General features: G+C 40.8%; 1 protein-coding gene across 5 annotated transcripts in view; it reads right to left on the reverse strand.

The window, feature by feature from the left end:
• The window catches only part of CDK14 (cyclin dependent kinase 14), a 2110677-nt gene that overhangs the window by 955082 nt on the left and 1136707 nt on the right, over nt 1-18888 (reverse strand). For all 5 annotated transcript variants that reach the window (XM_085631156.1, XM_085631160.1, XM_085631158.1 and 2 more), the window contains one exon: nt 8015-8138. In XM_085631156.1, coding sequence (XP_085487282.1) covers nt 8015-8138 — 124 coding nt within the window. The remainder of the gene's footprint in view (nt 1-8014; nt 8139-18888) is intronic.

An 18888-nucleotide genomic window follows, 5' to 3' on the forward strand; every position in this document is an offset into this window, starting at 1 on the left:
GAGCGGGGACAAAGGGCATCCCTGCCTGGTGCCCTGGCTAAGAACAAAGGTGGAGGAAGTCCTATTGTTGACTACTACCCGAGCCAGAGGTTTATGGTAGAGAAGTCGGACCCACCCGATGAATTCCGGGCCCATTCCCAGTTTACGAAGCACAGCAAACATAAAGGGCCATTCAATGGTGTCAAATGCTGCAGCAGAATGGTAGTTGCTGCTGTTTGCAGTGGTTGTGTTTTTATGCACTATTTTTGGGGGTTTGAAATTTATCATCAATAAACAAAAAGAGTGAGGGAAAAAGGAACCTCTCCTGGTCCCCCAGGAAATTATATCAACACAAAAGAAGCAATTCCAGAAGGGATTACTGCTGTGACATTACTGAAAAAAGGAAGGGAAATTCCTTTTTAAAAGAACCCTCACTCATCAACCTAGTTGGTGACATGTTTCTTCATAGGGTTCCCACCCGAAGGGCCAAGTGCATCTCACGTGTGCTACAACGCCTGATTACAGCGGAACAGGTTTGTTTGTGCAACGTGAATCGTGAGTGGTGATTTTAAAATTATCTCAATGCACCCAAGGAATTTAATGGTGGGGTCATAGGACAAGACTAAAAACGAAGGTGGATGTTCTATAAGGTTAGATTGACCTTAGACATCCTTAATATTTAAGTGACAGGGTCTACATGTTTCAGCCTACATGAGCAAGATCGCAAGGCTTTCTTCAGGACCAGTGTAAGTGAGTAAGTGTGCACTCGCTAAGGTGCACCCACGTTCATAAGAGCCTGACCGTCAACTTACGGTTTTACTCGTACTCATTGAGTTTCTGTAAGAAAAAACACACTGCATGAGATTCAGTACATTTGAGGACTCTCACCTATGTTTACACAATAATCTCACACAACAGAGTGACAAAGGAGTGGTATTGATCCACATACCTGGATCTCCACCAATATACTTCCTTCACCCGTAACGCTCAACCCATGTCTAAGGTCAATCTAATCTTATACAACATCCACCTTCGTTTTTAGTCTTGTCCTATGTCTTCTCTTGTCCTATGACCCCACCATTAAATTCCTTGGGTGCATGGAGATAATTTTAAAATCACCACACACTATTCACGTTGCACAAACAAACCGCTCCACTGTAACCAGACATTGTAGCACACCCGAGAGACACCTAGCCCTTCGGGTGGGAACCCTGTGATTAAGCATGTCAACAACTAGGTCGGTGAGTGAGAGTTCTTTTAAAAAGGAATTTTCTTTCCTTTTTTCAGTAATGTCACAGCAGTAATCCCTTCTGGAATTGCTCCTTTTGTGTTGTTGAAATGTATCATGGCATACAAAATGGCCACATGGATGCATGCTGCGCAAAAATAAAGTGTCCAATATTGCTTTGTCATTCCACAGAATTTCCCATAAATGCATGCATTTTGTTTTGAAATTTTGCATAATTGCACAAAAAGCAAATTACTCAAATTTCTCCCAACCCAAATGTAAATTATAACAGTTTATTTCAAAAACGATAGTGCAGTTTCTCAGGTATTTAGATACAGAGAATCTATTTAAAGGTCACGCTGATCTCATTTCCTTTGGAGCAAACAGGACAAAATTCCTGATAAAGCTTAACCCCCCTCTGAAAGGCAGCACACTAGAGTCATATCTGAAACCCATTAATCCAGATGTCATGTGTCTATACTGTAGCAAAAGATGTGTTTTGCTTTCAGAGTACCTTGAAGGAATAATCCCAATGTTTCTTTCGCAGGAAAATTTAGTTCCCTTCATTGCAGTGGTAATGTTAAGCCTTTGACTGATGCTACAGCATTAATGTTTGACATTCACCAAAAGCATTACAAGAAATTCAGAGTGTGTTCTGAATCCAGAGACCTTTGCTGTTCCACTCACCCTAATAGATTCTGTACCTCACTGTGAACAGCTCCTTATGATGTCCTTCCTGTTAACTACTAGTATCCCACCTTCCCACCATTCTCTGATAATGTCTCATGATGGTGTTGGTACAATAACAAATCCTTAAATAAATACAAATATAAAAAGATAGGTTTTCTGTCTTAAAAGTCAGGGCTAGGCAAAGGTTTGGAAAAGGGTATTTCTGAATGGTATAAATGATAGGCATGCTGAAATTTAAAAGGTGAGTGGATTCTAGTGAGTGTGGGTGTTAGATGCAGATGTCCCAAAAATTTGGATTTGTGAATGAAGACCTGATGTAAGTAAACAGATCAAAGTGGCCTGCATGGAGAGCAGCAAGTGATTTTAATGTACAGGTATCAGTGATTTGTCTGGTAGACATATAAAAGTCACTCATAGATGAGAACTCGCACGATTAGCACGCTTTAATATACAACATCATATAGGTACTATACAGGCAGATGCCCATAGGACCTTGGTTGAGCATCCTTGTATATTCTTTACAGTGAGAAAGGAGAAGCATGCTGAGTAGGAGTATCTAAAATACTGGAGTAATGCAGGTGATTTAGTTTTCACATATCCAACTGGCATCTCAGCAGGCCACTGTCTATAAACTAAAAATGCCAAAACACAATCATTTTCTTTCAGTGCCAAAACTCCACACTCATGTAATACTTCGAGCTATATATAGAATGTGCCTAGTCCACTTTTTGACAGGAGCTTTCACAGTAAGTGTCAGTCTGTCTGATGGGGCTGGCTCCGAATGACCTCTGACATTAGGCCACCCGACCAGACTGCCCTGCCTGGAGTCTCAGCTGGGGAGCTCCATCGAGGGAATACGGATACCAAGACATGCAGTCAAGCTCGGAAGCCGAGCAAGCAGAGGGCAGGGGGAGTAAATGGGCTGAGGGCAGCAATGTGCTACAAGCAGTCGTGGCGACAGAATTGGAAAGATTTGGATTTAAGAATGAGATAATAAACTGATGAGGGCATTCAAATTATTAATAGAAAATGATTTTTATCTCACATTTGACTTTAATCCCGAACACAAATGACATGATATGCAGTAGCATTGTTGAAGACTCTTTAGACAGTGACTTTAAACGAGTTGTAACATTGGTTCATAGTAATTATTGATATATTTATGTGAAATGTGAAGAGACATGTAAAGCGATGAGCACCAAGCTCTTTACAAAATGATAGGAAAAAAGTAATTGTGTAACTTGGCACTACACAAATAGCCCATATATACATACTCTAAAAAAAAGTTCAATTTATGAGACATTGTATGTGCATTTAAATATTTAGGAGTAGGTAAACTCAGTCACACTGATGCTAATGAGAGTGGTCTGGCCTATGCTATCTTTGCACGTTTTCAGATTAGGTAAGTGTTTTGCACAGGATCATAGGCAGGGCGTGCTCTTTTTGCACTGAATCACATCCTCAGATAGGTATGTGATTGGTGCAGGATTAAATTGAGATAACCCTCCGTTTGTTTAGTTGCTCTAGTTCATGGGTTGAATACTTTTGGCATGTGATATAGTTAATGGGGAGTGTGTTTGCACCGTGAGACTAAGACTGAAGTAAAGTTAATTACTGTATTTACAACTTCACTGCAAGTCACCAGGCACCCGTCGACAGCTTCTCTCCAAGATTCCAGTTCCGCAGGAAGCAATCCCAGAGCCACTTCCGAGTCATCAAAACCTTAGATCCTGAGGGTTCCGAACTCAGGAGAGAGACAACATAACAGTGTTGCTTCTGTGTCTGCAGTGGTTTGGTATTTTGCTGGCGTCTACAGGTTAAAAGTATGAATACAGTAATCCTATACCTGCCTCTAATATTTTTTTGTAACCGATTGGTTAAAAACGATGAAAATATTTTAATATATACTTCTTCATGCATGCTGTTTGGTTCTAAACAATGCAATAACAGGTTCTATTTGCACCAATTTAATGGCACTCTCATTATTAACCTTAGACGAATAAAAGTGTGCAAAATAATTAATTTTACAAGCACATCCGAAAAAGATACCCCGAAAGACAGACTAGGGTTCTCATTCTTAGCTGCTTGGTATTTTGGGAGGTAACACTGCACCTGGTAACATTGATACCAATATTGATTGGGCCCAGTATTAGCTTTCCATTCTGAGCAAAACACCTCACAACTGGGTGTAACTTTTTGTTAAATATTCCTCCATTCTGAGCCTCAGGCCATGCAAAGTGGGTATTTTCGTCACATAAACCCCACCATTTGAGCAGGCCGAATGGGTGCGGAATAACTGGGCATTTTGTAATCGTGATTTGGATAAAAACTCATTTGTGCGCCTGAATCAGGATTACCACAGACACCAGAAAGACGCTCTTGATGTGCATCACACACGGTTTTGTTGCAAAGGAAAATATAGGATAAAAGAAAGGCGGTTATCACTAGTGTCTATTCTCAGTAAACCATGAGCTTTTTCCCCATTGAATGACAGTTTATAGAGAAAGAAATGTCCATTAGAATCGAAGCCCATGAGATGTTATCATGATCCACTGAACACTGTGCCATGACAAATACTGTCCACTGGGAATGACTGTGCAATGAGACTGAGTGCATCAGTTCGAGAGCTGGAACCATTTTTGACCTGTATTCACCACTTTAAATCTGAAGACAATTTAGACACCTGGCTGACTGCAGATGTAGGTAGATTAAAGGAAATCCTTCTAAGATTACCTCTAGGTGCATAGTCCACCAATATTGGGCACCATTGCTGGTGTATTCTGCATAAGTGATGCATGTCTGGTCTTTTCTTGCATGCGTACATCTTGTAGAAAGTGTGGTATTTTTCAAATAACCACTGCTGGGTTGAACTGTTTTCAAGGGAACCGCCTGCAGCTTATTCTGGAGTACCAAATACATTGGCAGCACACTATGGGCCCTGATGCACTTCGAGGTGTTGAGTAGGGTCTACAAAAATGAGCACGGACAGCCTAATTTAATGTACATCCGGCTCGTTGCACCATGGAGAAAACTGGCAGGGCCGTTTCTACCATTAGGCAAGACTAGGCGGCCGCCTAGGGCGGCAAAAGGGGGAGGGCGGCAAAATACAAGTTCTTTTATATCTAATTTACAAAGCTGCCAAGGTTTCAGATTGCTATGTGGGCTAGGTCATTAACGAAAGAGTGAAGAAAGACTCAGAAACGAAGAGGGGGTCTATGAAAGAATGGTTAACGTAGTAGAGGAGGCAGGGGCAGAGAGGTCAGGAGCGGGAGGGGTAACGGGGAGAAGGAGGAGATACAGGGAAAGGGGGAGATTGATGGAGGAGGCAAAGATAGCAATAAAGTGTGAAGTGGCGCCGGCGCGCTGTAGGCCTCCGAAAAGTGGTGTGCAAGAGGTGAAGCTGCACGAGACAGCAGTGCGACGAGCGCGTGAGGCAGAAAGCGAGGCTAGATTCTGGCGCAAGGCCGGGATCTGGAGTGGGGGCGGTTGGGAAGGAGGGCGCTAGAGGGCCGCGTGGAGAGGACAAGGCTCGGGGACGTGCAGGAGGCACTGCGAGAGACGGCCCAGCGGAGCGGGGATAACAGGAGGGAAAGGAAGGCGGGATAGACGGAGGGGGGAGGAGACAGCCAAGGTGTTGCGGTGATTCGGGCGAGAGAGAGGGGTGAAGAGGGCATGGGAACTGTAGGGGGCGCAGGGGGGAAAAGAGGCGGAAAAGAAGGTTGGGGGCACACAGCCTATTTGAATGTATATGACGCTAGCGCCGAGAGGGGCAGGGAAGGCGCTGGAAGGGTGGGCAGAGAGGGTCCGAGGAGGAGTGCTCAACGAAGGAGTCACGGCCGTCGGGGCCACCCTTGTAATGTAAATACTGAAGGGAGAGTGGCTAGAGAGGAGGGAGAGCAAAAGAGGAGGCTGGAGAGAACGAGAGGACAGGAGTTAGGGGCATACAGAGGAGGGGGCAAAGGAAGCAGAGAGGCAGGGCCTGGGAGAGGACAGGCCATATCGATATGGAGTAGGAAGAGCAGGGTAGTGTGGAGGACCTAGGGGCAGAGACCAGGGGAGGCGGGGGGCTGAAGGTCTGTTGTGGATAGGACTGGCAGAGACATGTAGGCGGGTGGGGAGGTGGTTATGGAGCCTAGTGTGGCGGGTGAAGGTTGCGGACGGGGTAGAAGGTAGGGGCAGTGGTGGCAAGGAGGAGGGCTGAAAGTTCACGGGTAGAGGTCTGCCCCATTGAGCTAACCAACACAGGAGCTCCATCTGTGATATTCACAGCACATCTGGCCATGATGCTGCATGGCTCATCCATACAGCGGAGGACTCATCAGCACACCCGGCCATCAGGACAGTAGGGATTCCCATAAAACCCTCCCACATATCTGAACATACCTTGGGGCTCATCAGCATATCAGGGCGCCATGCAAGACGTATAGATACAGCATAGGAAACCCAAGAGTCATCAGCACACGCAGGTATTCAGTTAGACTCGTCATTAGCACCGGTCGGGCTCTAAGAGGCATTAGTATAGCAGTGGACTGAGTAAAACTCATCAGAACTTCCAGACTCATCAGCTGGTAAATCGGCTGCACCAGCACAGCAGGGACACTTAGCAATATATCAGCAGATCAGCCTGTGCTCCAAGACTTTTTAACATTGTAAACACAACCCAGCCTTCCAGGAGGACTCATCAGCACATATGGACACGCTGGCAACTCCTCAACACAGGGCCTGTTGTAAATTACATCACCTGCGCAACTGAACTCCGTTGTAAATCTCACCAGCAAATGTCTTGGACCAGAAAACCAGCTGGAAAGCCCCTGAGCAGAGCAACCAGAAGCCACCTCTCATGTCAGTTATGACCCATGTGAGCTTTTTTTGGGGGGGTTGAGTTGCTGGGCGTTGAGTTCCAGTGACACCCCCCACCCCCACCGAGTGTTCACTTTTGTTATAGAGAACAGTACAAATAATATGTCCTTTTTACCAGAGAGAGAGAGAGAAATGCAACAGAAAGAGATAACAGAGGTGGAGAGACTTATTGGGGAGGGGTTGATTAGGGGCGCCAGCAGACAACAATAGAAATAGAGGGAGACACCCAGAGAAGGAAAGAGAGCGGCAAGCAGACCGACCAATGGAGTGAGAGAATAGCGGGGAGGGGCACACGGAGAGAGACACAGAGTGAGACAGTGAGAGATGCACCATCGTTTGGGACTGAGGCAAGACAGCTAGTGAGAGGGTTGCAGTGTCTTCTGCTGTGGCTGTAGCTTGCGAGGTGAGTATGACCTTGTTAGATGGGGTGCCAGATATCTCAGGGGCGTAGTTATTAGTAGTGCAGCATGTGCAGTGGCACCCGTGCACAGTAGTGTGAGGGACCCACTTCACCCTAGTTAGTACTGTTTTTAGTACCAAACCAAGGGATTGGGAGAGGGGTGCAATTTCCTCGCTCGCTTGCATTAAGGCCGATTGGGAGAGGGATGCAATTTCCTCCCATGCATTAGGACCGATTGGGAGAATTGCAGTGCGGTGATGCGGACCACCACACTGAACTGCGTTAGTATAACGTCTGATGCGTGATTCTTGACAGGGCTGAATACATTAATTCTTCTAGCTTGGATGACAGGGGGAGAGAATGATGGTAGTAAAAGGGAGGGGGTGGCATTTTTCAATTCTCGCCTAGGGCGGCAAAACACCTAGAAACGGCCCTGAAAACTGGCCCTGTGAAAGACTACATAACACGACTGTGCAGACCACAATATTGTGCCATGAGAAAAACCGTGAGTCAACATGAAATGAGACATTGTGCCCAGCATAGCACTGATGCATTCTACTTCGAAGTACTCCTCCATTAAAAATACTACCTATTGTGAATGTGGAATGTGAAATCTGAAATAATACCCATTGGTTAGCAGGAAAACCAGTTTTACAGTTATATAAATGCTGTGTAGCAGAGCTTCACAACCAAGCTGTCCCAAGACATAAATATTTAGAATGTTGTGAATACCGAACACGATACACCTCTGAGAAATATGATATGAAACGTACTGTATGGGTTTAAAACATCACAACTTCGCCGTGAGGAAAAAAAGAGAAGCATAAAACAAAAGTTCAAATTAAATGACTTCTCACCAAAGTCTGCAAGCTTCAACTCCCCTGTGTCACTGATGAGAAGATTTTGCGGTTTCAGGTCTCTGTGCAAAATATAGCCCTGGTGAATGTATGCTAATCCTCTGAGCAACTGGAACAAAAATAACTAGGGAGAAGAAAACAGAAGGAAAAGCAGTCAGAAAAACAAATCACGTATTGTGCTTGTCACATCAGGGTGTTAATATACAGACACAAAATGTAAAAAATCACATCAAATCTCCAATGCCCGGCAACACTTTGGTCACGAGATCACCCCATGACAGGAGGACATGATGCTGCTAGTCCTGGACTACAGTTTAACAAATCACTGGTCTAATGCACCTGGTGACCAGCAGCGTAGCTCAGTCAGTGAGATTCAGGCGGGGAGAGCCTGTAAATTCACAACCTTCTCGGCAATACCCTCAACTAAAAAATGATGGTGCTTCCAGTGGGGTTTGCAGGACTAAGTGATAAGCATGAGGAATAAAAGCTTTGGCTGTTAGGGACCCAAAGGCAGGGATGGCGATATTCTGGAAAGTTACTAACATTCTCAAGGCCCTTAGAGTCTACGCAAATGTTTGTGTTCTAGGGGGGGCGGGGAGTTTTGAGAACAGCTGGCAGAGGATTAGCAAATTGGGCCCAAGCTGCAGAAAGTGTCATGTGCAGTTTAAAGTTTCTGATACCCATTGGCATAGTTCAGAGGGTTGCATGACTGTTTTTCTGTGTTGGTGCATGCCTGCCTGTGCAGAAAACTCAACGCTGTTCTTATTTTCTATGAGGTATTTGATATGTTGAATAAACTTAACTGCAAATTACAGTGGAGTCCAATATAAAGGGCAATTTCATTTCAGCATTAGCATCTCACGCCTCGAGAGCTGTTAAAAACACACAGTATGTTCGTGGTGGAGACTGCGGAGATGGGAAATAGCTCACTCTCAGCAATCCACGGGCCACTGATTCCACCTCTCAGCTCCCCAACAAAAGAGAAAGGTGCCTTACAACATTTGCAGAATGCATTTTTATTTAGAAAAAAGGCTAGTGTGAATAAGTGTATTAGAAGCATTAAAGTGACGATTACCTTGATAAAAAAGCAGGCTGCTGGGAAGTTTGCGCATATATATGGAGGTGTCTAATTCTTAGAACATTTGCTAAGTTCCTCAAGAAAGCATAGAGGTACAAGGAGGAATGTTGTCTAACTTTTGGCCTGTTCAAGCAATCCACATCTCTCACTCCATAAAACCAAAAGTGCTTCGGAACAGAGGACCACTGGCCTTTAACCTCCCACCATGGCAAAGATGTTCTGACATAGTCTGTAAGACCCCCAAGTACATGATCAAAAATAGACAACGGCAATTGTTTTCTCTTAGGGAAAATGTGATGAGAAGCAGTTTTACCTGTCAAACGGGTGGTTCTCTGCATTAGACCATGTAAGAGCCATTCAATCTCAATGCACCCTAATAATTATCTATGTTTATCCTTGCCAAATGGTGTGTGGGAGGAAGACAGGGGGGCTGGTCTAAAGAAGTTCTTTACTTTATCGGTGCTAGGATTACGAGCCTAAGGAAATGCAACACCAGCACTGCAAACCCAACGCTGTGTCCCTAGACCCAACCATTAACTGTAAATGCATTTATGGGGGGGGGGTCACACCCCAAACATCTACCCTGCAGCTACAACCCTGCTGATGACAATGATTCATTAAAGGAAATCTAAGGGCTCAAATCATGGTATCCTGTCTAGATACAATCTACCCACAGCATCATAATTTAACACGTTGGCAAGTAAATACTAGGTCAATTACAAAAAAGGATTAGCGTATTGCATTCATCTTAAAAGAAATGCATAGATATAGGAGAAGGCGTTGGAATTAAAGTTAGCAGCAGTGCGAATATCTCAGCAGAGGGATTCATATTTTCTTTTTTTTGTATTTTTTAGTTACAACCTTGCAACTAATTCGAATAAAATGCTTCCATTGTAAAAAAAGAAAAACAGAAAGACAGATAAAAACAGAAAAAAGCCAAATGAATAAAATTTACTACATGAATGAAATACATATCTTGAAATGGTGATTCCATGATGATGAGAACAGCAGCACTGAGAAACGCCCTGAATGAAATAGCATATTGTAATCAGACTGCACAATAGATTGGTTAAACCTACGTTGTACAATGTCACATGTTATACGTTGAACAGTTTTTTTTATACATAGTACAGCATTTGCCAGGTGTTTTAAGTGCTGTTGTAGTTGGGATGGGAAGGTAGGTGTATATCTATTTTATTCCCATTTGTGATGCAGCAAGTCTCAGCAGCAGTGCTCCAAAGGGAGCATGGTCCCCAAAACCAGGCTGACATCAATGAGTCATGAGAATGAAATCCAGATAGACAGAATATATATAGAAAGAGAGAGAGAGGGAAATTGTTAGACAGGATCTATTTGAAAAGACTTGGGGCTCAATTACACAATGTCGGCCAAAGCATTCCGACCGAATCGGTCTCAGAATGATTTCTGACCAAATCAGATTCTGGGAGTCCGACCGACTTATTACGATGGCTCTGTATACCATTTGGTCGGGCTCCCATTGACTTCAATGGGAGCCTGTGTTCTGACCGAATACACAGGCTGCCATTGATAAAAGTGGAGGGTGGGAAAATCGTGCACCCTGTTGTAGGCACCTCTTGGTGCCTGCCACACTGTGCATGGTCTGAAAGGGGGGTTCCTTGTGGTCTGAAAGGGGGTTCCTTGTGGTCTGAAAGGGGGGTTCCTTGGGTACCACCATGTGCCCAATTCGGAAGGGTACGGGTGAAGGGGGGCCTGCTATGGGCCCACAAATTCAGATTCTGACAGCCGATCCATGTCGGACTAACCGATTCAGATAGGCTGTCCGAATCCGACATCGTAATCGCTTGGTCAGATACGCAGTCCGCAGATCTGTACAAGTCAGCTCAGAATGACTCTGTTCCTCCACATGCCATCGGGAACCAAGTCGGAAAGTCCGAACGCTTTCCGAACATCGTGATTGGTTATTCGGAAAGCTTTCTGAGTCGGTCGGAAAGACGAGTTCCGTGTCAGATTGGGCAGACCAGAATCCGATTCAGAGCCTTTCAGACCGTCATCGACCCCTAGGTTGGATTCTCGATGTGATTTGCTTTTTTTTACTTTTATTGAAGTTACAAATAGTACTCAATACTTTTAAATCAAATGTTATGAAATTATATTTATAAACTTGTACCATGTGATACACATTTCTTCTGATTTTAAAACAATACCCAAACCAGCCATTATGCATAATACTAAGTACAGATACTATTTAAATTTTTTCTTCTAGACAACTATACATATATGTTTACTAAATGTGCTCTGAAATGTTTGAATGGAGGAATTTGAGAAATTCTCTTGGGATGATGCGATGTGGTGTCAGAAAGAGTGACATGGTGCAAATTATTGCGGATACAGTGAGATGTTCCATGGTATCTTGAGTTGGGTGGTGTTGTATGATATGATGTGGCAGGATATGGTGGACTAAGATGGGTCTGCTGTGCTAAGATTTCTTTTGGTGGAATTTGTTGTCTGGGATTGTTTGGTGTATGGAGCAGTGGTGTGTGTTTTATGGCAATGTTTAATGATATGGTCCGGATTGTTTAATGTTGTATGTAATGGACTAAGGCTATTATGGGTTACAACATGTTGTTGTAAGATGTGATTATATGCAGTGTAGTGTGTCATACTGTAGAGGATGGGTTTAGCAATGTGGTGAGAAGTGTGGTAGTTTATAATATGCTGTTGCATGGCATAGTTGGTGTAACGTTGGATGAACTGGTGTGGAGTAATGTTTTGTTGCGTGGTATACTGTTTGTGATTTTGAGAGTGGCATGTGAAGGTAAAGTATGATGTATGCGGTCATGTGGTGTGGTATGGTATAGTTTTGGGTGCAGTTGAGGGTTACATGTGACATGATGTTGCATGGTGTGATATGATGCAGTGACACTGTATACGGCAAAAGAGAAGCCATAAGATTAAAATAGCCCAACTTTAAACCAAAGCTCTGATTGCACTAAGCATGTGAGCCTGACCCCTCTTAGTAGAGCTCTCCTGAATCTTCTGTACAAGGATTTATCCATTCATCTTTACATCAACCTAGTGCTATCCACCATTTTACCTTTCCTTTCTGACATCTATGAATTCTTTCATCCATCACTCAAATATTCATCAATCCAAGGGCCAATCCATCTAACCATCTGTTTATACATCCCATCATCTCTGCGTGCATCAATACAAACATCCATACTTTAGCTTCCATTAATACATCTATTTAACCATCAATTAATCATTTTCTCATCATTCACACTCTTACCTTTCTATTTACTTAACCATTCATTCATCCATTCAGGCATCCACCAACCTATTCATAGCCCCTTCCAACTTCTGTCCATCCTTTCATCCCTAGCAATATTCTTACCTTTCGTCCATCTTTCATTTTCCATCAGCCCATCTTTCTTTCTTCCTTGCTTCCGCTCGCCCTCCTATTTTTATCATTTCGATTCTTTTTCCACATTTTCTTAAATTTATCTTTCTCATCCACTTCACTGATGCTGGCATTGCCATATAGCATTAATTATGAGCTTTTTTCGGAGACTTTGCACACAAAAGAGACCATAAGGAACCTGCCCGCACTGTAGCTCCTAAACCAGGTGATTCATCACACCCCTGATATGTGGTGTATTGTACTGTGATGGACTGGTCGAAGTATGGCATGGTATGTTATGTTATGTTGTAGCAGGCACATCATTAGAGGAGTTGGTTAGAGTTGAAAGAGTGGTGTGTTTTGTCAGAAGTGATGTGCTTGAATTAGGTGAGGCATGGTGTGATATTACATAATGAGATGTAATGTGATAGCAAAATGTTAGGCTAGAATATCAAAACTATTGTTCACTTAAATGAACTCGCTGCACTTGTGCTAGTAGTCTTTCCCTCTGACTTTTATATTGTTCATCACCCTAAATTGCTAAAATGACTAGAGATCATGAACGTACAGACTTCTGTTCTGCAATGGATTGCTTCTGTGTTTGATGATGGTCTATAATCATACACTTCTCTCCATTTCGTCTTCACCATTCCACATCACAGCTCCGCTATCTCCGACTGACTTTTACATGTACCTGGAAACTCTTCGAGCCTCCTCTGCTTCTTCTACCTCAACAATAATAATTATTTTGATAGCAAGGAAATTGTTCTACAGCTTTAAAACCCACTGAATCTCCACTGCACTTTACCAATGGCTCAATGCAGTTGGCCACCAGATGCTAACAATCTATCACAACCTACACACATCAAACTTTGAGATACTACCATGTATCTCACATGTGGCCCAAATATTACCATTTCTCCATAAGAATTAGATGCACCCTCAATAACATCAACATAAATGACAAATTAAATTATTATGTACTCCATAATCTCCCTTGAAGCAAAAGGAATGTCAGTTACCAAAGGAATGTTGTGCACGTGTGATCTCTCCTTAAAATATGCACTTAGGCTTTCCTCAAATTGCAAACCACAGCCTGACTCAGCTATGCAAACGGACTATACTTCCGAGGTCATCTCATACTGCATATTAGGCTTCAGATAATTTAGAATTCTTTGGGTACCTTCACTAATATATTTCTTTATTTATTCATTTTACAAATTCTACATACAATTCTCCTTTACTTTAGCCCAACAAATGAGTTTGATTCATTGATTTCAGATTTCTAAAGAGATTTGTTTGTGCCACTGCGTTACAGTTACTGGTCTTATTCCTTTTGATTTTGTGTTTGCAACATGGGTCATTTTTACAAACCTGGACACATGAGGAAGTATAATAAATATCTGAAATATAAAATATGCCCCAACTCTGGGACAGAATTGCTGCATTGCACAGCTGAGATGCAAAAAGAGAATGATGTCTGAGGATTGATACACAGTAGTTTTTTCGACAAGGCAAAAAAATATATTATTCCCCTGCATGGGAGCCTAGTCCCCAAGTGTAATTCATAAACAATTTACCCACTCTCAGAGTCTTCCTCAATTCTTTTACGTCTTTTTAATCAATTTTTTAAATTAAATATATATATATTTTTGACACACCAAAAACACTGTCATACAACACTCAAAGATCCAACAAAAAACTCCTAAACCTTTTCATACCCATCCATTTTGGCCTGGTTGCAATAAAATACATATATGTAAGCAATCCGCACACAGAAACAGAGGGAAACTCCTCCTCTATTCAGTCCATGTATTGTGTGTGTTGTCAGGTTCCTATATACATATGTTAATTCAATGTGCTCATCCTCTTCTTCTGGTCGATGTATTTCGGCTCACTGGCTCGGGCTTCATCAGGACATGGGTAACACAACACAATCAAAACCCACGAATGAGCTTGACACGACCGTGGGTATGTGGACTTAGACTCGTCGACTCATCTGAACCTTCAATCTGTCCCCTGCAATATATCGCCAATTCAACCATCTGGTGTGAATGCTGACAAGAACTTGGGGTTGCAGCCAGCGTCTTATAGGATTAGACACCTTCCGTTCTTGCTGGTCTTCACCACAGTGTTCTACTTTTCTTTGCTTCATTCTGCTTCACTGCGGACGGTCTCTTCCTCGAGGCAGCCATATTTTTTAAATAATATATTTAAATGTTTTAAAATGCTTTAATCAGGTTTTAGAAAAATAGTATATTTTTTATCATATTTTATAGGATTTTTTAAAATGTTATTTAGAATATATTATGAAATAGTTTATATGTTTTAGGATTAATTATTTATTGTTTATAGCTTTCTTTTTTTGTTATTTTTAGTTTTTGATTTTTATGTTGGATATGAATATTTTCGAATTGTTTAGTATTTATCCTGATTTTAGTTGAGTAGGAGTAGTAATTTTTTCTGGTTTAGTGTCCAGTACGTTCCCTGAATTTAGTTAGTTTGGAGTTGGAATAGTAATTATTTTTGGTTTAGTGTCCTGCAGTTTCCCTGAATTTAGTTAGTTTGGAGTTGGAATAGTATTTTTTTCTGGTTTAGGGTCCAGCACTTTACCTGAATTTAGTTAGTTTGGAGTAGCAATAATACATTTTGTGGTGTAGTGTCCAGTATTTTCTTTGAATTTAGTTAGGTTGGAGTTGGAACAGTAAGATTTTTAGGGTTTACTATTCTGTTTGTGTTAATAGTTTAATGTGTGTAGTACTGTTTGTAAGTTATAATATATATATTTTTTAATTTGTGTATGGTTATCTTTAATTATTTAATTATTTGTATATTTTTTCAGTATTATATTTCAGTTATTTATAAAGGTGTAATTTGAAATATTTTCTCATACAAAATAGAGAGACATTTCTTTATTTTTCATATTTTTTATTAACCAAGAATCTTTTTTTTGAAGAATACAACATAATGGGACTATCACGATGTTCGGTGGACCATCTTGACAATGGAACCGATTGACCTCTAGCAGCAGCACATGCTCTGTAGGGAAATGTGAGGTGGTTTTAATCCCTGCACCTCAATGTGCCTGCCAGGGGGTGCAGGGTTTAACTGGGTGCACAATAGGATCCCATTCAGCCTCCATCCGGAGGCAGCAGAAGAAAGGGCCCCCAAAAAGGTTTTCTGACTGGGTTTTCATGTCAAAGGCTGGCGTGGAAACCATGCATCATAATCCTGAGGGCGTAAACTGCAGTCTATTTGGATTATGGGCCAGTTCCGACTGGCCAACGGGCTCCATGAGCCCATTGAAAGCCACCCGGAATGACTGTCCAGTTTCAATTCCGACCGGTTGAATCAAAATCAGCCGGTCGGAATTGAAACGGATGATATATGTCGTAAGGGCACCAACCTGAGGTCAGTGGCCTTACCACCTGCATCGTAGTAGGCCCCAATGTGTACATTTATATGACTGGTAGTTATACTTACATTTCATTGTACAATTTCTAGGAAAAAAATGGTGTTTCCAAGTTTAATTTCAAATAATAGTAGTAAATAAAATAATTCACATTTTTACTTGTTTATTTTTATGCAAAAGTTTCAATGTTTTCTTTTGATTTTTTAACAGTTATACATTTCCATTATATTTGTTCTTTTTTTGTAAACTGTTCATATTTTACAAGATATGTAATCATATTTCTTTTGTAATTTTCACAAGTACATATATTTGTACATTTTTTTATTTACATGCATTTTGAAAGAAAACAGATACATTTGAAATACATATGCTTTTACAATTTTTAAAAAATACTTGTTAAATAATTTTATTGAAATTATAACATTATTTAATATGAATTTTATAATGTAACTTTTTTAAACAGTAATTAGTGTTAATGTTTGGATTCTATTAAATAATATTCTTTTAATAATAGTATTTAATTTGTAAGCATTTTTAAAGTATGTGGAAGAATTACAAAAATTCACAATCAACATTTTGGTGCAATTTTTCATTGGCATATATTTCTATATCATGTATATTTTTATAACATCATTTTGGCATTTTAACATTCTATTAATTGTAATTTACAAATTAACATATAATATAGTTTTAATGGTATTATAATATTTAATCTATGTCTTACAATGTTATTTTTGCATAGTAAAACATTTTAAATATTTTTTTTAACTATTTTCTAATTTTCCCAATTGTATTCTATGGGGAAATAGTTTTTTTTTCCAGTTTATTAAGCAGCCATTTTGTTTACCTTCTTTATTTTGTATTCTATTTATTTCATTGTTTGGTTACTTTTGCAGAGGGAAGCTCACAGTTGGGAACTGCATTTCTTCGGTTACGGTAAGTTTCTTTCAAATTATTTTTAAGCTAATTTTAGGGTAGGGAGAGTTAGTAGATGAGTAGGTAGAGTAAGTAGTGTGTTAATTATAGTTTTCTTTTGTAATAGGATGTCATTTTGGTATTGAATTGTTCAGTGTTTGTTTCGTGCTTTGGAACTGCAGGATAGTGTATAAGTTTGTTATTGAAATGTTTTGGTTATGTGTTATGTTTTATTGATCATTGTATTTAATGTATGTGGGGTTGTATGTGTTTTTGTGGGAGGGTGCTGTTCTGTCTTTTGTTTTGCAGGTTTCCATTCCCGAGTTACGGTGGAGGTGAAGATGAGTTGTTGTTTTTTTTCTTTTTAAAGAAATGGTATATAGTTTCATTGGAACTATTAATTTCACATACATTTCCTTTTCTTTTTCAATTTTTTTGTAGCTTTTCTTTTGGGGTTTTTGAGGGTTTGATTGTAAAGAGGATTGAGTCGTTGGATCTCTTTTTCCACAGTTGCATTTTATTCATTTTTTAGGGTGATTTATTTTTTATATATGATCTACTGCAACAAAACAAAGTTATTTTTGATTATTTTATTATTGGGGAAATGTTAATTTTTTAAAATTTGCTTTGATGTATTTTTTAATTTTAATAATTTTATAACTTCATACATTATTGTTCGAATATTTTAAAAAACATGACATATTTGTTAAATATAAAATGATTCAATAGCTTTTGGTTGGTGTATTTTGATTATTGTAGTAGGTGGCGTTGGGATAGCTAGTATAGATTTTGCAATTGTATCTAGGCATTCTAGTCCTTGGGTATTCGGATATAATCTAGTTTTGTATTGTATTGTTTGCTTTGTTTACTTAGTTTAGGACCTATTTTAGTTACAGATTGGTCTAGTCTTAGTTCTTGGTAGCTTTGTTCTTTTTCTATAGATTCTAGTAGCTTGTACAGACTTGAGGACTCATGATGTCAGTCGGAAAGCATTCTGACCGACTCCTTGTCAGAATCGTTTCCGACCGACTCGGGTTCGGGGAGTCAAACCGACCAATTACGATGGTTCTGAACACCGTTCGGTCGGACTCCCATTGACTTCACTGGAAGCCTGTGTTCTGAACAACAACACAGGCTTCCATTGAAGAAAGGGGGGGTTGCAGAAAACCTTGCACCCTGTGGCGGGCATACTGTGCATGGTTGCAAAGAGTGGTCCCATGGGTACCCCCACAGGCCCCAACCGGAGGCCTCCGGGTTAAGGGGGGCCATGCTACGGGACTCCAAAGTCAGTTTCTGACAGCCTTTCCGTGTCGGACAGACTGATTTGTAAAGGTTGTCCAAATCAGACATCATAAAACGTTGGTTGGAAACGCGGTCCATGGAGCCGTACGATTCACCTCCGACTGAATTGGAGTCTCCGAATGCCAGTCGGAACCGATTAGGACAGATGGCACAGTTACCTACCATTATAATCAGTCATTTGGAAATGTTTGAGACGGTCAGACGCATGGGTTCCGACTCGGATTGGGAAAATCCAAATGCCGTTCGGAGCACTTCAGACCGACATTGTAATATGGGCCTTGGTTATGTTCTTCCTAATGTGGCCTAGAAGGCATTATGCAATCCTTCCACTGCACTGTTGGTTTTAGCTTTTTGGACTAGAGTACTGTCGTAAACATTCCACCATGGAATGTGGAATTTGAGTAACCTTCTATTTCCTATTTCCTGATCTGTCTAATCTTCCTACCCATGTGTCTTTAAAATAGTCGAGTAAGGAAGTTAGTTTTGTTTCATTTGATTGGTAGAATTAACTTTCTATAAGTAGATTTTAGTAGTTTGGCACTTCAGTTGTGGGGACGTATGTTAGGGCTGTTAATTTTTTTTTTGATGAGCAAAGTTACTCTTTATTGTATATTCTACGTTTAGGGTAGATTTTTGTAGATGCCTCCATTTACTGTGATTGAAGTGGTAATAGCATGCTTGTATTGCTGTATGTGGGTACATTTTTAAAACTGCTTGTATCAATGCTTGTTCAAAGTCAATGATTACTTTATGGGGTCAGTAATTTTCTGTGTATATATGAAAGG

This window comes from Triturus cristatus, chromosome 10, assembly GCF_964204655.1.
Source record: "Triturus cristatus chromosome 10, aTriCri1.1, whole genome shotgun sequence".
Lineage (NCBI taxonomy): Eukaryota > Metazoa > Chordata > Amphibia > Caudata > Salamandridae > Triturus > Triturus cristatus.